This window comes from Vanacampus margaritifer, chromosome 4 (genome assembly GCF_051991255.1).
Source record: "Vanacampus margaritifer isolate UIUO_Vmar chromosome 4, RoL_Vmar_1.0, whole genome shotgun sequence".
Taxonomy (NCBI): Eukaryota; Metazoa; Chordata; class Actinopteri; order Syngnathiformes; family Syngnathidae; genus Vanacampus; species Vanacampus margaritifer.
The window spans coordinates 11,197,567-11,219,991 of NC_135435.1; the positions used below are offsets into that span (position 1 = coordinate 11,197,567).

Genomic DNA, 22,425 nt, shown 5'->3' on the forward strand with positions numbered 1-22,425 from the left:
ATCAAAAAGTCACACTTTGGTAAAGAAAAACAAACTTGCTTATCTTTGTACCTTCAAGGTTTCATGTGTGGATAGCAGTGATTTATTTACACAGATGTTCAGGAACTGCATTTGCATTTCAACACACATTGCCCACCATCATTCTGAATGGCTCTCCTTTACAAGAAATGATGGAAATCACGACAAACACAGTACCGGTACATTGGAAGTCTTTTGGAGGACTTTATCTTGCCAGGTTTTTCATTGTACACCTCAAAACGTGCGTAGAATAGTTCATTATTTTCTCAAAAGATAACAGACTCCTTGTTAGTATGCTACATAGTTCATCTTTCAGAAATGCCCTCAACACCAAGGCCTCAATGTGCTTAGGAGGCAAAAAGGACGCAGTTGCACATTTATCTGAAGTTGGGACATTGTGTAAAATTGAAATAAAAACACAATACACTGATTTGCAAAACCTTTTCAACCTATAATCAATTGAATACACTACAAAGTCAAGATATTTAATGTTCAAACTAATTAATGTTCTTGTTTTTTGCAAATGTTCTGTCATTTTGAATGTAATACTTGCAATGTGACTAATGCAGATTCAAGCTGCCCCCCCAAAAAATAAAAGAGTTGAAAATGATTTGCAAGTCATTATATTCTGTTCTTATTTACATTACACAACATCCCAACTTCATTTGAATTGTGGTTTGTAGTTCAGGATTACTGTATAGGAATGAACAGTAACTCATGGAATTGAAATATAATCTGACAATTCAACAAAATTATGTGTTTTTCTGGACTTACTTTTATTCATCAACCCATTGTAAAACTCCGTATTATAGCACCATGCCACATGGTGGCGCCTCTTTGTTTTAGCGGAATTTCCTATAGAGATCTCTAAAAGGATGGCAAGTACGATCATGTTGCTGTTTTACATTTTTGCCCATTTTTAATTACATTTATTATCTTCCTTTACAGGAGATTTTCTTTGTGGTCTTCTTAGGGTTGGAATATATTGTCCGGCTTTGGTCAGCAGGTTGTCGCAGTATATATGTTGGCTTTTGTGGACGACTACGATTTGCAAGGAAGCCAATAATTATTATAGGTTTGAGCTTTATACGCACACACACATACACACAAATGTGCCATAACAATAAACAAGCTAATACAAATCCAGTGCAATTAGTGTGATGTTTTTCTCTCTCAACCCATTTTTTTTCTAGACAATAATATGTTCTATGTAGCCCCACTAGTCTAAATAAGATATTCTGGTTAATATTGTGTTAGTAAAATATGAGTTAAGCAGCAAAATCCAATTTTTATCAATATCAGAAGGCGGCCATCTTGCCACTTAGCTGTCGAGTGAAAATGACTTTACAGTTATTTAGGTCTCAGGTAACAACCAATGACAGCTCAGCTTCTGAAAAAAGGTGAACTGTGTTTGGTCGTTGCCTGAGCAACTGTGATGTCATCTTTAGTCGACAGCACGTGGCAAAATGGCTGCCCCTGAGATGGATAATAACGGCTGGATCTTGCTGCATAACTCATAGTCCACAAATGTAACATCAATCAGAATGTCATGTTTGGACTAGTGAGGTCACGTATAACATATTATTGTCAAGAAATGTTCAAGGTTGACTTCCCCTTTAATGTCATAAATTAAAGCTGTAATAACTGACTGTATTGGTTGATTTTATTATTTAAAAAGTAATTTATTGAATTCATTTGCTATGTAGTACTCTTCTTAAACTTTTCAATATCTTATTTTTAGTCTAATCAGTCCTGTTATATTGTACTTTTTTTGGTCAACCAACCATTTTTTTCAAGGCTTTGATTCTCAATTCTCTGCACAGATCTGATTGTTGTGGTTGCTTCAATAATCGTGCTCGCAATTGGCTCCAAAGGACAGGTGTTTGCAACCTCAGCTGTGAGGTGAGACTGCATGCATATTAGATGTGTTTTTGATACAACACTATATCCGTAGCTGTTTTCTTCATTTGGACTCATGTTTTTTGACAATTAATGGGTTTCATTGAAATGGTCCTAAAGGTATGCACTGCTGGCATTTGTTTCTGTTGTACATATACACAGAATTGTAATATTCTCAGTGTTGTATGTATAAATAAATATATATATACAGTATATATATATATATATATATATATATATATATATATATATATATATATACTGTGTGTGTGTGTGTAAATATTTTATGAAAAATAATGACACTCTATTCTTGACTTTAAAATACTGTTTAAAAAAATTTACATCTTTCTTGATCTGACGTGAGATAAAAAGGCTACTTGTTTAATGAGAAATAGTCTTTCTAGACTTCACTTAATATATAGCAAATCCTGTGTTTTTTCATCAAACATAAAATGTTCTTTTTTGACCTGACATGTTTAATTGCTATTACTGTATGGCTAAACCATTACTGGCAAAACATTTTTACAACTAACATTTATGTTCTTTGTTTATAAATCTAACCATTAAAATCTTGTTGTAAAAGCAATTGGCAATATATATTGTTGTCACCTTTTGAACATACATTGCATTACGTTCTCATTCTAGGGGAATCCGTTTCTTACAAATACTGCGTATGCTCCACGTAGACCGCCGGGGAGGAACATGGCGTCTCCTGGGGTCTGTTGTCTATGCCCATCGCCAGGTAATTCCTGTTCCAAAACTCTCTCATTTTCATAAATATTTGTGTTAATTATTTGACTGATATTACTAAACATTAGACTTGCAAAATCTCAATGTACAAAAACACTTTACAGACAAGAATTTTGAAAGAAGGGCTAAAAAAAAATAAGGTACTGTGAAGAATGTTTACGGCTTCAGACTCAAAAATAATTTCAACTTTCTTCCTGGTTTTAATCAACTAAGAGAGATGACTATGATTAGCTGTCTTCACTACAGTAGTTTCACTTTTCAATGTCCTTTTTTTCCTAATGAACTTGGAGCCTGCCGAGTGTCTAGCGCCAGCTAATGACCAATTTGCTCCCGAGTAAGGATAGTCATTTACAGCAACTGCCATCAGTCGTAAGAAAACAAAGTGCCCTGTCATTGCCACTTTTTCTGAAACTTTTTGAGACATGATTTGCTGCAACTACTTACAGTAATACAGTACAGCAGTGAGAATGGTATAGAGAATGGAAGGATGGCTAATAAACTCACTGATCAGGTCATTAGTTCTTGATCTTGATCTTAATCTAATGAGATATCGTAATAAGGGTGATCATATTTTCATTTCCAAAGAAGACATTCAGCCTGGCTTTGGATACTTAAAAAAATGCCATAGCCTACATTATAACTATTTTAACGTATTCTTCTCTCTGTGGGTAGAAGATAAAACAAAAATCTTTTGCTGTCGTATATCTATATATAAAGAACACAACAAAAGAGTTTTGTTTTATCTTCTACCCACAGAGAGAAGAATACGTTAAAATATATATAATAATAATAATATAATTATATATATATGTATTTCAAATACCGTCCTATGCATATATATATATATATATATATATATATATATATATACAGTATATGCATAGGACGGTATTCGAAAGCTCAGAAAGTGAGGCATGTGTTATGCTGACCTAATTTTTATAATTTAAACAAGAATAACATACTTCTTGTTTTTAATATAAAACAATAATAAAAGGGCGGCACGGTGGCTGACTGGTTAGCACGTCTGCCTCCCAGTGCAGAGGACGTGAGATCGAGTCCGGGCTTCAGCCTTCCTGTGTGGAGTTTGCATGTTCTTCCCGTGCTTGCGTGGGTTTTCTCCGGGTACTCCTGTTTCCTCCCACATTCCAAAGACATGCATGGCAGGTTTATTGAACACTCCAAATTGTCCATAGGTGTGATTGTGAGTATGGTTGTTGGTCTCTGTGTGCCCTGCGATTAGCTGGCAACCAGTTCAGGGTGTACCCCGCCTACTGCCCGAAGCCAGCTGGGATTGGCTCCAGCGTCCCCCGCGACCCTTGTGAGGAAAACCGGTTAAGAAAATGGATGGACAATAATAACACACACATACACAAAACCTGCCTTTCTTTTTTCCTTACATCCCTCGCGATCGACTAGGGAGCAGTCTGCGGTCTACCAGTCGCAGAAACAACACATTGCCCGCCTCCTATTTGGGGTTAGGGCTCAATGAAAACCGGATATTTAACGAGATATGTTCATTAATTTCTAAAAGAAAAAATATATAAAATTGGACGCCCCGACAAGATGTTGCAAATGAGGACATTTGGTCACCCTATAATAAAAGTGTTTAAAATTGGTTTTTCAAAGATCGATTCTGACAATTAAGTACTATTAAAATAGCTTGCATATTTAAAGCTGCTTAATGCAGAATGCAGGGAATTGAATTTCAAATCACTACTGCCACGTGTGGCCGAAAAATGAAACTGCACACTCCCTTCTACCCGTACGTAATGCACGTACGATGTCACATCTGCAGACAGAGGGTGGAAAATTCGAAGCTGATTCCTGCCTGAAAACTATTGGCCAGAGGCCTGCAGGAGTACCCACTGTGAACAGCTAATGTGTCAATCTGCTAATTAGAAGATACATGATCAAATAAAAAGGCTATTAAGTTATTTTTGGGCACATTTCTACATTGAGCAAACAGAATTCTAGGTAAAGTATTTACAACATGTCTCAGTAAATTGTGACGGTGCATCCAAGCTGTTGTGACCATCGAGTGTAGTGCTAAAGTGCGGCTTGCTTTTGATTTGAGCCATGCTGAACATTGTGTCATTAATTCCACTATGCAAGGACACTTGCCGCCTCAGGTAAAAGTTAGGTGCTGCATAGTCACACTGACCTACATTATGGCCGAGCCATCATGCAAATGACAAGGTTATATAAAAGAGTGAATGGGAAAATGTCATGCCAAATGTGTCTAAACCATATGCATGTTTTGTGCCATTTCTGTAATAGCACACTGTTGTGGGAGATGTATTATATTGTTTAGTATCACACAGCTGCAATTCAATACACATAAGTACTGGAAGTCACATTGCATTTCATTATGTGCACATGCTTCATTATATCCTCAATGTGTGTTTTTTGCAAGGAGGGTTGTTTTCACACTGATGGTTAGCCGAACAACCTTCTGTGGTAACATCTGGGGGGTTCGAATTCTAATTCAGTTCAGTTTCATTTACTCTAATTACTATCCAGTCTTAATTGTATAACCTAATTTAAATACACACTAAATAGCATTCTTATGCATCTGGCCTGTAAACACACTTTGCACCATTGCTCCTCACTGGCGCAGGAGCAGATGGGTAGCACTGCCTCATAAATGGGGTTGCCAGTTCTGCTAAACTTTTGGTAATGACTCCAGGAAGACATGCATGGATGCAGTAAAAGATGTCTGAAGTTGAAAGCAGAGGGTAGGATGTGAAGGAGTTACTGGATTTAATGCCAAGGGTCCAGCGAATATTGTGGAGGCTTCCTCTTTTTTTTTTACTCCATTTCTTCCTCAGGTTCATTTTCGAGAAGGCAAACAGTGAAACCTTTGCCAGAAAAGACAACAACACCAAAAAACGTGCAATGTCCTGCCTCTGCTCCTTTGTGGCAGGCTGTAAAACCATGCGGTAACATTTCTGGGCCAGGATGTTGATAAGAATTCAACATCTGCTGATTGGGTTCTAACTCCATAAGAGGAGTACTCTCAATGCTTGCTCACATTTTAAATAACAGAGTAGGTGAAACCAAATGTAGCATTCACATGAAGAGCTTTTTCTGAAATCCAAAAGGGCTTTTAATGCAAACAGGAGTGCCCAATCCCTGTTGGACCTCTTCAGCCAATCATACAAAGCTCTGCAAAACATTAATTTTTAGGTATTTGATTATAAAAAAGGTCAACTTTGTTAGATTTTTTGGGGGGAGTTGTAATTATGTGACTGCTTCCATTTTTGTTCTGTCTAGTGCATTGAATATGCACTCTCAGACATCAAGTGTTAATAAGACCATAATTATCTTCTTATCCACAAAATATAAACTCGCTAGATAGATTCCAGTATATTCCATTGTATTTCTATGGTATTGTTAGAATATATTTGCCTGATGAATGTCAAAGCTACTCCACTGGGTGCCATGTTCATTTCTTTAACAATGAATAAGTCAATGTCCCACATATGTACTTTCAATTGTTAATACTTAATACCAGGTTATTGTGTATTATGTGTTACATAATCTGCTCCACATCACTGGGACACCCCTCCCATTTCTTGATGAAAATAATTTTAAAGTGGCTGGGCAAATAAAGTATGTTTTATACCCAGACTTGTGTCTTGTCTTTAAATGATGGGATCCCCCCCCCCCTTCTATTTAGAACAAATAATAATAAAATAATAATAATCATACAGTTATTTGTACATCACAAAGAAAATAACACAATACTAAATCTTTTCCAACTATTCCTCGAGTTTTTATATGTCATGTGTCATGTGTTTCAGGAGTTGATCACGACCCTGTATATTGGCTTTCTGTGCCTGATCCTCGCTTCATATTTGGTCTACCTGGCAGAAAACGAAAACGACATGTTGAATACATACGCTGATGCTCTGTGGTGGGGAGTGGTAAGAATATTGTTGCATCATGATCGTGTGCAATGCTACTTGTAAATGGGCCTTAGTAGTTTTTGTGTCAAACCTTGGGCAAATCCAGTGGGTCCCAAATGAAATAAGCAAGCCTAGCATTTTTTTCAAGTTCACACATTTTTGTTTTTGTTGTGTTAATCATGTGATTTACAAAACAGCCTCCAATCTCATGTGTTTGTAAAAGATAACAGTGACGACCATTGGCTATGGAGACCTCATACCTCAGACGTGGCTTGGGAGGATGATTGCATCTTGTTTCTCTGTCTTTGCCATATCTTTCTTTGCACTCCCTGCAGTAAGTGGAAATTTACTGGACTTGTTGCACGGCAACAAACACTAGGCTCAAATGCCTCTACTCTTACGTTCATTGTGTTTTTGAAAAACATATATATTATTCAAATAATTTGTAAATTAGCTTTATGTACTTTTGTAATGAGCTAATTAGACACATTCTTTATTAGACAGGCATTGTTGGCCATGTCTGAGCTATTTTGGGCAACACCTTGAACTGTTGGACTTTTTTCTTCACAGGGAATTTTAGGGTCAGGCTTTGCACTAGCAGTGCAGCAAAAGCAAAGACGGAAACATTTTAACAGACAAATCCCTGCTGCAGCTAGTGTCATCCAGGTATTTGACCGTATAATATGACCAAGACCGTAATTAGTTGTAACATGGTGTGACCGTGGCTCTTCCTTGCACAACTGATACTGTACATTAAATGGGTTTCAACTATTATATTTCGCCTGTCTGTCCTCCCCAGACATCATGGAGATGTTTTGCAGTGGAAAACTGTGATTCGGCCACATTTAAGATGTTTTTGAGAAAGAGATCCAACACCCTTAACTCTTCACTGTCAACCCCAACACCTAAGAAATCGGTTGGTACTTCTTTTTATATATATATATATATATTTACCAGTGCATACCCTCCTTAGTGTCACATGCAGGTGAGCTTGAATTTATCCCATCTGAATTCTGGGCAAAGGTTCACTCTGGACTTGTCACCCGTTGATCGCAGATAGCACAGATAGACAACAACCATTCACACTCACATTTACATACAGTATATGGACAATTTACAGTCCTCAATTAACCGAACATGATGGCTTTTGGAATAAAAAATTATGAAACACAAACTTCACACAGGAAGGCCGGCGTGCTAGCCACTATCCCACCATAGGGCCCCTAAAGTTACCAATTTAAATTATCTTTTTTTTTTTTCAAAGAGTAGCTTTTTCTCTTGAAGTAGGTATTGATGAAAAAATATGTTGGAAGTCACACATAGATAACGTCAAAAGGAAAATGTCAAAAACCATAGGGATACTCTCTAAAACGTAGGATGTCCTGAATAAGAAATCATTATACACATTATACTATTCATTATTAATACTATATTTAACCTAATGTGTGGAAATCTGGCGAAACTCATATAAAACAAATACCGACCCTGTTTTCAAACTGCAAAAATCGATCAAAATATACAGAACCAACCAAGGTTATCGTAACCCTAAACGAAAACTAACTAAAACTAACCATAATTATAGCGAAAATGTCCTTCATTTTAGTCTTTGGTAATCAATGTAATGCATGAGCCTTTGGGTATGATTTATTTTGATATTAATCGGAATAAGGTCATCTAGCAGCAGCCAATAGAAAAGCACCTTCAGATGACGTTGCTCCCATGGTGTTTTTTAAATATTGCGCACAAGTAATACACACTTAAAAAAAAAAAAAACTAATACTGAAACTAACTAAAACTAAGCATTTATGAAATAACTAAAACTAATAAAAACTAACAGAACCACCCTAAAAACTAATTAAAACTAAATAAATTTAAAAAACAAAACTCAAAACGAAATAAAAACTAACTAAAATGAAAAATTCCAAAACTATAATAACCCTGGAACCAACACATTTACTATTTATTAAATCAAATGCAATTGAATTTTATGACTTAGTTGAATTTAAAATAGCACAAATAATGTACAAAGTACACAACAATCTTCTCTGCCACAGTACTCAGAAGCTGTTTGAAATTAAAAAGAGTACTTATAACATTTAAACGTTTAAACGCAAAAAAAATTATTTTTTTTTGCAATGTATCAGTATGAGTAAAATTTAAATTGTATATGTGAGTATGAGGATATGATTAATAAATGTATTATGGGATATGCCAGTGGTGAACATTTTTTTAAATCTTTATTTTATTTTTTCTGCTACTTGTTTATATGTTCACTAAACAAAATCAATCAAACAAAAATCAATCAATCAACAATTTGTAGGCAACTGTGATTAGCCAAAAATTTGACATATTTTGTCTGCTATTTAAACATTGTATACAATCAAATGCAATATAGAATCCAATAGCGTGTTCACCATGTTGTAGTTGGTCACCTATGGGTGTTGTGCGTGCACATGTTGATTACTTTGCTACTTGCTGGGGAGATTTTGTTGGGTTGATATGTTTGCGTTTCACTAACAGGAGAAGAAGATGAACCAGGATCCTGGCTCAAATTTTTTTACAGTTCCCAGCGTTGTCTCTGTCTCTGCTTTTGACAGTGATAGGAACAACTTTTTGAGCTCTGATGCGTGTAACACAGGTAAGACCAGATTCTTCCAGAATGTTTCCTGTCTAGTGTAAACAATGGATGAGTCTCTTTAATGATTAATCGTTGATCTAAATAACATATCCATTAGGGTGAAAAAAAAATTTGTGTGGAAAAAAATCACTCCACTTAGGATATACCGTAATGAAGCAGCATTGATGAAGAAGTGGTGAGAAGAAAGCACAGCAAATTATGTATGCATTCTTTCAGTGTCAGCTGAGGGAGTGAGTCGTGCACTCTACACGCAACAATCATGTCCTCTTGCATTTTTGAGAAAGAGAAAAAATAATTCATGACTGTTTTTTCACATCTTAATCTGTTAATCTGCTACTCATGTCTTTTTGTAGTTTTTTTTATGAGAGGGATTTATAATTACATGGAGTAAAAGTGTTTTTTTTTAGTATGTACTAACAGAGTAAATAGATAAGTACTGTAAATCGTTAAACCTAATGTTCTCATTCCACCATGGAGATGCTTTATCACTAGTCTTACTTTAAAAGAGCCCTCACAACTCTGTAGCTTAGTCAAACCTTAATACACTTAAAATACAGTGCATCCGTTTTGTTTTCCAGTTATCATCACTAGGGTCGCTGGTGGGCTGGAGCCTATCCCAGCTGACTTTTGCTGGGGTTCACCCTAAAGTGGTCACCAGCCAACCACTGGGCACATATAGACAAACATCGGAACATTTAGAGCGTCAATAAACTTAACATGTTAACATAACCCAACATGTGAAAGGTTGCAATGTATTCCTGGAGAAAAGTACCTGAATAAAAACCCATGCAAGCTTGGGGAGAACATGCAAATTCCACGCAGGAAGGCCGAATGTTAATTTGAACCCAAACCTCAGAAATGTGAGGCGGGTCAGATCATGCTTTTCACCCTTTGTCCAGAGATGGGCACGGCAATGAATTTTGAGTAGCTGCCATTTAGGAATCTTCAATATTCTGGACATTGTCAATCCGTCAATATTTCAAGCTGAACCAAAGTGAAATCGTCAGCCCGTCAACGTTCCATCATTCCTAAATTACAGCCGCTATTTTAGGACCAACAGTAAATTTCATTGGTGCATTCCGTCAATCGTCAGTGCGTCAACGTTATTTTAATCACGCTTCTGTCATGCTAAAATACATTTTTAATTTTAATAAAAATAAAAAATAAACCATATAAAAAAAAAGACTCATTACTTCCCCTTTTTAGGATCCATAGCTGTTTAACTCTTTGACTGCCAGACGTTTTCAGAAACGGGATGTCGCCAGTGCCAGCCGATTTAAGCATTTTGACTGATCTTTCAAGGTCCACAGAAAATGTTGTGTTTGGACTATGGAAACACACATACTACCAAATGAAAGATTGAACTCTCATCTTTCATCTCTCTTATTCCGTTCTTCAGTAATCAACAATAGAAAACGGTTAGTTTCACCGAAATGCTCTGTTTTGAAACAAAAAGCGGAGAAAAAGAGCTTTTTGTGAAACGATGTTATTTCATGCACTCTAGTGAATTCTGCACTTCTTTTTGTCCATGAATGATGCCACAAACACCTAAATAGTGCTTTACTTCTGTAATACACCACCACCAACAATGAAAAAGTGTTTTTAGATTGCAAAATACGTTTATTTCCATTCAACAGTGTAACAATTTGACAAAACAATTTCGCAAACTATTTACAAATGTGTGCAACTGTGGTACTACTCACAATTATGTGGATGTTTCAAATACAGTTTTTCTTTTTGTAACGCTCCCATGCGTGCAAGGAGACGCAGCAGGATTTGCACAACAGATTAGTTTCACTTGCGATGGCTCCTTTCGCGTGCAGACGTTACACTTTCTTGACGGCCTTTATTTCCGGGGAATAGCAAGTAGCAGACTGTACCCACTCCTCCGATGAATATGCATTGGACTCGGGGCACTCTTCGTCGTACGATTGAATGTCCGCCTGAGCGTGCTCGGTTATGCTCCACGTTTTCCGGTGTTAGCATCGCTAGCCGGTGAACCTTTATGACGTCGTCATAGCCGCCGCGTCAACGCTTGCAACTTCAGCGTCAACCTCGGAGTCACCATCATCATCATCATCGATGATGATCATCGTCGTCATCAATGTGCTCTTTAGCGTTGGTCGATGCCTTTCGTCTTTGAAAAAAATTCCCAAGTGTGAGCTGCTTGCAACCGGTCGCCACTGTTCGCTTCTTCAGCCATCTAGCTCCGCCTCACGTCTTCTACTGCCGCGTCAATGCTTCCAACCTCGGAGTCACCATCATCATCATCGATGATGATCATCGTCGTCATCAATGTGCTCTTTAGCGTTGGTCGATGCTTTTCGTCTTTGAAAAAAACTGCTCGACCGTGAGCTGCTTGCAACCGGTCGCCATGTTTTCTTCCCTTCCCCAGCCATTGTCCCCTCTAGCTCTGCCTCACGTCTTCTACTGACGCCTACCCAATCTTGTCAAAAGAGAGTCATTGCTGCCATCTAGGGGCCAAAAACTAGATCTGCTTGAAACTTTCACCACAGCTGGCCAAGACTTTCCTCCACCCGTTTCCCCCAAAAAAAGCTGTCTAGAAACGTGTAAAATAAACTAAGCACTAAATGGATGCATGCATAAACACAGACTTTAAAAGGAACCCTGACTGTAATGGTAAGTTTGCGCTACATGATTTATTTGGTTGTTGCTAACATAACTATGAGATTCATTTTTAAAAAATATTTTCCATTGTTGTTTACATTTTGTAGAAACGTTATTTGTACATACGCCACCATTGTTGTTGACGTAGAATGGCCACTCACTCTCTGCGAAACAGGTATCCTCGTTGCATTCCCAAAGAAACAACATGCGATCGGGAGAGCTCTCGAAAGCACATCATGGTGGAGGGTTACGCTCCGATCGCTTTTCCGTCATTTTCCCATCATTCGTTAATCGTCAACAATACATTGACCTTCTGTCAATATTGACAGAATTACGACTTCTTCCTTTGTCAATATCTGATTTTTGTCATTCCAGGGTTGAACCCACCTCTCGCCCAAATTCACCTACGACCATGAGAATAAGCAGAATGGACTTGCATTTGCTATGGCACTTGATGAGAAAATGTAAAGTGCAGCAGGGGGAAAAACTAGCAGTGATACTGATGTCATGTTAAATATATTGTCCATCAATAGATCTATTTAACACATATTTATGGTTGTTTGGCAGAATTAGCTCATCTGTAAGGACTTGGGCTTAAGAACCAGACAGTCACGGTCAAATTTGTACAAATAACATTTGAATAAGCATTAATTATTGTCTTTATTATATAAAGATTTAAGACTTTAAAAAGAAGGAAGTAATACATATACTGCTATAAGATGTGGTCTTTTCAAATGCAATTTCATTTGTCACCTATACACACAGTTTGTCACGCCATCCTCAGTCCAGTGACAGACGCGCCTTCTTCAGATTTATTTTGTATTTTTTTTTTGGGGGGGGGGGGGGGGGTTCACACATCCCACACACTTTCACAAACAGATTCATGGCACTCACTCCCAGAGCATTTGTTGCTTTTCTTAAGGCCACATTGGCAGTGCTCAGGAAACTAGCAGGCATCTCTCCATCAACCATTTTGTGAGTTTAGTCCTAAGAAGGTATCCAATGTGTGACCCGCACTCCGCAAGACAAACTCACCAGGCAGGTGGTAATGGACTTATTAGCTGGTATTCGTGTTGTTGGTTTGAGTATTCACTTCAAAAACCAAATACGAATCCCACAGAGGCTCCTGCACTCGTTGTTGCGCATGCATGTTTTTTTTTTTTTACCGCAAACGTAATAAAGACTTTTTTTTTTCAGTTTAAAATTGCCACACTGTTGTTCTATAGGTACAATAGTTGCTATTAACTCAATTTTGTCTGTTTGAAAAGACATCCGCTATCCAAATTATAGCTGAGAACATACAGCCCCAAATGAAAGGAATCTGCTAATGTGGTACTCACTCAAATTCCAAGGAAAATTATTAGACAATTACAGAGGACAGCACAAGTTTCAGCCTTACAACATAAAAAAACATTAGTTCGGCTATTATTATGATAATCACAGCAGAGTTCTTTTTTGTGACAATCCTCATTTGCCAATTCCATTAGAGTAATGTACTTCTCAAAGGTCAATTTTGATGTTCATCATCATCCTATTTTATTAGAAAAGGAACAAAAATAAAATAGTCTCAGAGCTATCTATTAGCTATCACTTAAAACCATTATCCAAAATGTCAATGTTTGAAAATGTGTCACCCCCTGAGGCCGCACAACATGAATCATCTGATGTTGTATTACCTAGATAAGAAATCTATCATATACAGAATGAAAGTCCAGTTTAAAATATGGTGTCTGCTGTATATTTCCAGAGAAAAGCCCTGGCCTTGTGGATAATAATTCCTCCAATGGCCTGAAGAGGAACTGCAGTTTTGCAGACAACCTGGAGCAGGAGTCTGAGCGAGACAGTGCACTGACTGCAGCTACCTCCATATCACAGTGAGTTTAGCCTTAGTCACACACTGCAATTTTTCCATGTAAGAATGTGGAAATTGGCACTTTAAAGGCCAGTCTCATCTCATCTATAAAAACTTCGGCTCCAGAAGAGAGGATTATGGTTTGAGCGTCACTGCAGATAGATATTTTAAGAAGGCACAAACCCACACAGGAACAGTTATGATTGAATGTAAAATGCTGTTAAATGAATAAAGTGTTGTTATTTTATCCATATCTTGGAGGGGCAATCTTTAAGCCTTTTAGAGTGGTGAGCTTATCATGCCATTGTAAATCAAGTTGTGGTGACCCTGTCAGAACTAACACTCTTCCCATATATTCATCATATAATAGGATATGCCTAAAGGATTTTCATATTTTGTGTCTTTATACTGTATAAGTATTTTTAAGATTATATTGCTTCTATGTAGTTAGCTGTTTTGCATGAAATGCTTTTTTCCCCCTGAGTATTATAAAATATCATTGAATATTTAACATTTGACATCCCAGCCACTAAAAATGTTTCGTTACGTATTGTGACAAGGCATGGGCCAATATTAGATTCCGACAGTATGGTAACCGTTTAAATAGTTGGGTAAATAAAAAACTGTATTGCACTATGAAAAACAACAACATTTTTTCCCCATTGAACGCAATTGATTCAATTTTTAAACAATATATAAAACATGTAGGCTACCATGTTAAGTTTAAATAAATAAATGCTAACATTCTTCTTAGTAAGCTACAGTGTTCCATCACTGCTAAGCTATTTTTGGAAGAGACCCGTGGGCTATTCATGTTGTCCTTGGGGCTAACTAGTAGTACCCATTTAAGCAAAAAGGCATCCATCCGGGTAAGTAGTGCAGCATTTCTCTTTCGTCTTTCTCCCTGCTCCCCTACTCCTGAGGAAAAAAAAGCAACTTGCCTCCAATTAATCTTAAGAAGTGGCTTGTTTACTCAACTGTGCAAGCAGCCAATTATATTGTGATCTGCTTTGGTGTCCCCTCAAAAAAAGAAAAGAGGACCTCATTATTAGTGATTATTGAAACTTTGAATTTTTTAAACCATGGTATACGTCAAACCAGTAATTGGCCCATGCCTAATTGCGAATTTAGTGATTAGATGGATATTGATTGGAATTAAGTAGAATAACAAAGAACTTTCACTCCCATCAGTCTTCTTGTTATATGTTATGTTATACAACCATTTTTGCCATGTTGATACACTCGTGTCTCTGCGTAAAGTCTACTAGCCCGCTGTACTGGATGAACCAGACTCAACTTGCCAACTTGTTTTGCAGCTCTTCAAATTTTGGATCACGATGCAAAGTGTTGTAATGATGCAGAGGTAACAGCTATTCAAAATGCACATGAGCTTTCACCCACCAAAAAACAAACATGTTTTTGGGGTTGTAAGCTAGCGACACACTGCAAAATACTGTTCATAGGGCCTAAGCTTACATATACTGTTTTGCAATATTTAATTATATTTATAATTTTATATGTACCTCTGAAATTGTGAAGTGTGCTGTCAAAATGCACGTATGCAATGTACCGAGCGTGCTGTTTAATGTCAATGAATGGGCAGTAGGCATACTCAGCCACACCCACTCCTTCTTAAAAAGCAAACTGTTAAGTTAGCTGGCTATGAATGTGGAAAAGCACAGATCCAAATCCAGACTTGGAAATGTATTTTTGACATGCCCCAAAAAAATGGACGCAGGACTGTAAAATGGTTTGATGGATTTAAATGGATAAAACCAAATTATTTGGGGTAAAAAGCAAGAATAATTTGATTTCACCATATTTATTTAATAAGTTTGTACTGGTCTCGCCAGCGTGTTAGTTAAATGGTGACCCAACAGTGCCATTACTGGCCGAGGGCCTTCAAGCAACCGTTAATGTCGGAGCTTGTATTGTCTTGACTCTCAAATTGTGTGTGTTCCAAATGCAGTGTCTTGTAAATGTATGTGATGCCTACAATTAACATGTATGATGCTATCATCCTATGAGCATTGCTGTGGTGATTGTCTATTAGGGAAAGTGGCACTTTTGTGAGGTGGCTAAAACACTTGAACAATGAGAGGCCGAGTCTAATCATAGGAAATAAATGTAGTAAGTAACTGCACTATAATGTAAGAGCTTACACTAATTGAAACAAATGAGGTCTACTGTACAGTTTTGACCCATTGGACTTCCTTTCTAAATTGTGGGGTAATGATGCAGAGCTGAAATTGCTTGCAGCATTGTTGGGAAAGATCACTGCTGTTGCTGTGCTGACTTCAACTTGTGAAACTATCCATCCATCAATTATCTGACGTTTATCTAAAAATATTTAACAAGCAGCTGACATAGAGTGCCAACCAAAATTGAACGCCTGTTTCATGATAAAATACCAACGTGTGAAATTCCGAAAAAATTGTCTTCCTAATCAGTTTTTAAAATAAGGAATTTTTTGGGTATGGTGATTTACTGAAATCCCTCATATGTGTTTTACATTACATTCACCTTAATTTTGCCTTGCTTCAATAGTTAGTTAATACAATTAGACCAAAATAACATTTTGGGTCAAGGAAGAACCTCAACAATTCTCAAGTTTTTCACTCAGTTCACTCAGTTTACGCAGATCTGTGGTAAAAAACAAAACAACATTTTTGCTAGTGTTTGTGCATGGTAGATGGCACCCACTTTATAATATACTTTACTGCCACCTACAGGAAGGGGGTGGAACAATGGGCATATAAAAAAATTTCAATAAATAAAAATTGGACACTCCTTCTGTAGACAATCAGGGCCAGGATTCAAACCACTGGATGACCCGCGCTACCAACTGAGCCACAGCTGCCTCCCCATATCATAATCTGTCTTTAAGGATGTATGTAGGGCTTTCTATTGAAAAAGGTTTGTTTGACAAGCTCATTTTAAAGATATACAGGTAGATGAGATAATGATATTTTTTATTCTTTGTCTTAAGCCTATTAAGCTTTTTCTTGCCCGAACCCAAAATACCTATATAAGCATTACAGCCTTACTATTCACTTTCCAATAACACACATTTACTGTATATCTGCAATTGTCTCATTGTTAGTTGTAAATCCCCAGATTTGGATTAGGATTTAGATGCTTTGTTCATGATAAACAATAATTAAATATTTTTCCAATTCAGTCTTCACCATCAGCATTTTGATATTGTCCAAGTATACAAAGCACATTATTCATGACTTAATCCTATTTCTATTTTGGCAGTTGACTACATGTCCAGATGAAGCCAAAAGAACTCCCCATTATAAAATGCACAATGCCGTTCTTTCCACTTACCCATTCATTTGTTTTTGCAGTGTAATGAGCCCTGGTGGGAAGCAATAGTTCATCATAATAGCTGTTGCTAAATGTGCTACAATCTCTTTGGGACTTTGCTTATGAGAATGTCACAAAACAGCCAAATTCCCAAATATGTTGCTCTGCTTACAGCAGCTAAATATGAAGTATTTCAGTTTAGCTTTTATTGTTTATTTTTCCACCAGGATTTTTTTTTTTTTTACATCTTTTGCTTTATTGTTCATCAGCATACTAGTGTAAAAAGGACTAAACAATACCATTCGAAATCCTTCTGTCTAGGCTTATAACGTGTTTCCAGGTTGAACATCATACATTTGAATTCAGTTCATTTTTATAGTCGTACATGCCAAATGTATTTACGTGGAGCTGTAAAATGTCTTCACTTTAAATCACTACAGGTTTTATTGAAAAGCTAGCCATAATAATTTAAAGGGTGGTGAGCCAGATACATCATCTGTTTGCCTTCTTGCCGCCTTTTATACATGTATATTTTGTGCTAAAAAAAAAATGGGGACAATGATAATAGCATATTTTTTCCATGGCAGGTGTTCAATAATGAATAGTGTGTGGCTGATTGATTGTCCCCCAACTTTAACGACTTTATCACATGATTTTCATTTCAAAATATTTCAACAGACTAACCCAGTCCCACAGACGAGCCATCCGTGTGATCCAAAAAATGCGCTATTTTGTGGCTAAGAGCAAGTTCCAGGTCAGTACATCATTTTCTGTCATGAAGGACATCTATTTTTAAGAGTTAGGGGAAATTGTTTATTTATTTCAAAGAAAAGGTTTAAGGTGGCACTTTGAGAGTGGTATACATTTGATGGTATATAATTGCAGTTGCCAATTGCAGTGGTGTAGAATTACAAGTGTTTTTAATTGAAATTTAAATGAATGTTTATTCATTTAAATTTCAATTAAAAACACTTGTTTTGCAATAAAATGCAGCTTTGATGATATATGAATATTGTACACAGAATTCCATATTACAGGAGACAGTATTTCATTTGGTCTGTCTAAACAGTGCAACAAGTAAAGTTAAATAATTTGAAAAAGGCATCTGAAATAGAACACTTAAAGTTTTTTTGTATTTTTTTATATCCTAATAGCAAGCTCGTAAACCTTATGAAGTCCAAGATGTGATTGAGCAATACACTCATGGTCATCTCAACCTAATGGTGCGGATCAAGGAACTACAGAGAAGGTAAATGTGTCATTTTGGCAACTTTGTAAAGGAATACATGATAATCCCACCAACATCAGTCACAAGGATTATATTAGATTAGAAATTGAAAAGAAGTTGAATGTCTCATTACTTTTCGTATGCCTCCAGACTAGACCAGTCATTAGGGAAGATGACATCATTCCAGACGGGAGCAGGTAATTCATCACTTAACTGTTCTAGTAAACATAATATATTAACTGTTGGAGCAGGAACACATATACCGTTTTCTGTTATTAGATCGAGCTAAAGACAAGGGAAACAACACTATTGGATCCCGACTCAGCAGAATGGAGGACAAGGTAGAGCATATCGTGTAATTTTTGGCATAATTTTGAGTTCTTTGACTTTTTGTTAGCACAGTTCAATGTTTCCTTTAAAACACACAGTGAGTGTGTTTGTCGTAAAACTCCTTCAAAATGATCTCAACTCGCAACAATATGAAATGAGATTCTGTTGTCATTTCAGATTGTATAAATTGAACGTCATCAAAAATGTTTAATTGTGACTATGAGTGTAGCAGTTGCGCTGGAGCCTATCCCCGTTGACTTTTCGGTTTGAAAGGCAGCGTGAACAAGAAAATTGTAGGGCAACAAACAACCATTCGCACTTGCATCATGCAAGCAAGAGAAGCACTAGCTCTACACTCTGGCAGTACAGTTCTGGGTATACAGGAGCCTTTAGAATTTAGTATAAATCTTTTGTATTTCCTAAGCCGAATTTGTGCTTTGCATTTACTTTTCATAGATCACACACATGGATCTGATGCTGAACCGCATTGCACACTCTCTCAATATTCTGCCGGACCAGAGGGACGCCAGTGGGGGCGAACGTGAGGGTAGACTGAAGCCACAGCCCGGCCACACCAGCAATATCAACCCCATTCAGGATGGTCTGCCCAGCTATGAGCAGTTGTCCACAAAATTGGAGGACAGTGACTGATTGATCAGTCTATCCATCTATCTATCTATCTATCTATCTATCTATCTATCTATCTATCTATCTATCTATCTATCTATCTATCTATCTATGACATTGTATTTAGCCATATCTATGCATGGGTCTGTATAGCTGTTCAGGCCAAATGCCTGGGCCAAAACAAACAACTCCTAAAGTACTTTACAAAGAAGGCAAAACAAAGACATCACTGTACATGACAAATAAAACAAGGGTGATTCCCAACTTCATTCATATGTATGAAAGCAGATGTTAATTTACCTATTGGCCCGATTCACCAGTTGGCGAGTCGGGCCTTTTTTGTTTTAAGCACCTGGACTTAAGCCCAAGGCAAATATTTAAGTATGACAGCTAAGTATAAACAGTTGACCTGATCAAGAACATGCAATACGGTAATAGGTCTGTATATAAAAAATCATGTCAGTACTAAAATTCACCTTTTTAAAAAACTCAAAAGTGATCTAAATTTTTTATTTATTTATTTTTGGCTGGTGAGGCGCACACCAATTAGCCATGGACTGCTTGATTAACACATCAGCCTGACGACATCAGTGAAGGGACGGCGGCAGCGTTTTACTAACGTTTCCAGGCTTGCGGAGGATGGGCGGGGAGAGGCGAGGAGGGAGAGGCAGCAAGGGGGGGAAGGGGGAGGGGAGAGGGAACCACGGGGCACCCCGGCGGCCCACAGGTCCCGAACCGCGTCGCCAGGCGCGGAGCGACGGACCGCGCCGGAGCGGCGGCGCCCCGGACACCAGGGAGAGCCCTGCAACGCAGCACCCCCCAAGAGACCCAGGGAACGGCCAAGACGCAGCCGCCACCCAGCAGCCAACAGAGGGGCAGAGCCGCCCACGCCCAGCCGGTACCTTCCGATGTCACTGGATTCTGACCAACATAGAAACCAGAGCCTCTGTGGCATTTGGACTGTGGAAGTGGCGTGCAAGGACAAACTCTCGCTACAGTGCAAGACCTACAGTACAGTTTGCCAACTGCTAAGAAAAAAAATTAAAGCTCAACTAAAATCAAACGCAGAGATGCTGAACTTGATTTTGTCAGTAAAACAGAGCTCATTTCCCCCCCCCTGATCTTTGCATTCCTGCTCTCCCGTTCCAGACTCTCAACTCTTGCTAGGGCTTCATCTAGTCTTTTTCACCAGAAAAACAAAGGAAGACGTTGCGTAGGAGTGATCCTCAGAGAAAGACGGATAAAAATATTTCAAGTGATGTTTAAATCAAAGCACTCACAGTTGTGTGTTACTGGCAAGTGTTCTTAATCCCATCATGAATCCGCCGTCGCCATTGTGGAAATGTGAAAGACAAAAACATCAGTGATTCGTATTAACAACGGCATTGTAAGATCAACAGTTAATAAATCCAGATAATTACAATTGTAACTCACAACATTTGGCTGAGGGTTCAGTTCAGAGACAGGTTGAGGCACATTCAATTGCATTTGAATATTTCAGAATGCTTAGAAGCCTGCGTGCTCCTTGCTACAGACTAAAATGGCAAAATCATTCAAATACAGATTTAAGTAAAATAATTCACCATGGTGTGCTATGATTTGGATCATATGCATCTCAATGCACGTTAGTACATCATATCTGTCCTATGGAGATGAGAAAACTGACAGTTTTCCTGGTTTGGTCAAAGTCCTCAAGTTTGAAATAACCACTGCAGATTACAGAGTGGTCATTGGCCACTGCCCCCTTAGATGTTCTAGTGCAGAGGGACCGGTATCCAGCCTGTTTTCCATGTCTCCCACAGCCAACACAGGTGGAGATCGTTATCAGCCTTCTCCAGAGATTGCAGATTAGCTGATGATATGAATCACCTGTGTTGGCTGTGGGAGGCATGGAAAACAGGCTGGATACCGGTCCCTGAGGACCAGGGTTGGGGACCTCTGTTCTAGTGCTAGAAACCTTTAAAAAAAATTAAGTTGTGTGAGATTAATTTAATGTTTACCTGATAGTCATATGTCATAACTTCATATGTGCTTGTAATGAAATAATTAAAGAATAAAATGAGTTTTAGTGATAATAACTGACCAATCTAAAGTCGTGAAAATGGCTTGATCCCCTTGACAAAAAAATCAATTAGATTGACTTACTAACTAAATTTAATTAAACTAGTGAAGAACTTGGTAATACTTTGCTATTGGCCAAATTATAGTCCTATTCAAGTATAAAAGCCCACAAATGTATCAAAGGACTATGAAAACAATTATGTCCAAAAGGAAGCCAAATTTCAAGAATGACTATGTGAAGATGCTGGTGCAGTGTGTCAAAAGGCACAATGCAGTTTTGCTTAGTCACAGGCTGTCTCTCACCGGGCTACTATCTCTGCCCAAATTGCACAAAATGTAGCTGCCCTGGGGAGGTGGACAAGTGCTGGACCACAAACGTAGAGACTTGTGTGTAAAAACAATCTCTGCATACCACTGCATGAGGGACTGGAGGTGGTCCACAAACACCTCTGCCTAATCTAATGCCATCCACGCTATTTGAAGTGGACGTCAGATATAGATTAAGTTAATTGACTGCGGTCACTACTAGCTTTGAATTTAAAGTGGAAAATGAATAGCAAACTTAAAAACTTGAAACAGCAATCTTTTTCCTTGATTGTACATTTTACATTTGAGATAACAGCAGGGGTAATTTTTTAAATAATTATAATTTTTTAAATAATAATAATAATGAGATGATAATGATAATGCAATCAATGAATTGATTTAGACAAAGACTCACACATCTGTCAGCACATCGATCACATTCACCGAAATCCTGTTACACTCCCTGCACAAATCGTTACTTAGACTAGGTTCCAGTAGGCGTAAAGTCTACTTTCAGCCACCAAACGGTCAGGTGTGCAGGAAGCATGCCAAAGGAAATGCAACATGCTAAAATCAAGATGTGGCTGATTTTACGCTCAAACACACCTGTGTTGTTGAATAAAGAGCCCTTATTGTTATAGTAATACTCCATTATGAAAAAGTCATGCTACGAAAGTAGTAGTAGTGGCTATTGGCTAATATCTGCTTGTTTTCAAAGCTGACACTAATTTAGCATTGGTAGCGCTGCTATTCTGTTGAGCTAGATATGGGTTCTCTGTGACTATTTTCATAATCCCATGAATGAGAATCGTGCTTGTGCACATTTGTGGTGGGCTTGGCTTTAGTCAGAGACTTGAGGGTGCCTGGG

The 22,425-nt window shown here is 37.8% G+C and overlaps 1 protein-coding gene across 1 annotated transcript in view; it reads left to right on the forward strand.

The window, feature by feature from the left end:
- kcnq1.1 (potassium voltage-gated channel, KQT-like subfamily, member 1.1) overlaps positions 1 to 19,459 on the forward strand; it is a 30,822-nt gene extending 11,363 nt beyond the window's left edge. The window contains exons 3-16 of the mRNA XM_077564338.1: positions 967 to 1,093; positions 1,842 to 1,920; positions 2,563 to 2,659; positions 6,471 to 6,593; positions 6,799 to 6,909; positions 7,146 to 7,241; positions 7,375 to 7,491; positions 9,096 to 9,213; positions 13,589 to 13,715; positions 17,684 to 17,759; positions 18,160 to 18,254; positions 18,384 to 18,430; positions 18,513 to 18,574; positions 19,020 to 19,459. Coding sequence (XP_077420464.1) covers positions 967 to 1,093; positions 1,842 to 1,920; positions 2,563 to 2,659; positions 6,471 to 6,593; positions 6,799 to 6,909; positions 7,146 to 7,241; positions 7,375 to 7,491; positions 9,096 to 9,213; positions 13,589 to 13,715; positions 17,684 to 17,759; positions 18,160 to 18,254; positions 18,384 to 18,430; positions 18,513 to 18,574; positions 19,020 to 19,214 — 1,470 coding nt within the window. The 3' untranslated portion in view covers positions 19,215 to 19,459. The remainder of the gene's footprint in view (positions 1 to 966; positions 1,094 to 1,841; positions 1,921 to 2,562; positions 2,660 to 6,470; positions 6,594 to 6,798; positions 6,910 to 7,145; positions 7,242 to 7,374; positions 7,492 to 9,095; positions 9,214 to 13,588; positions 13,716 to 17,683; positions 17,760 to 18,159; positions 18,255 to 18,383; positions 18,431 to 18,512; positions 18,575 to 19,019) is intronic.
- Positions 19,460 to 22,425: the final 2,966 nt, after the last annotated feature.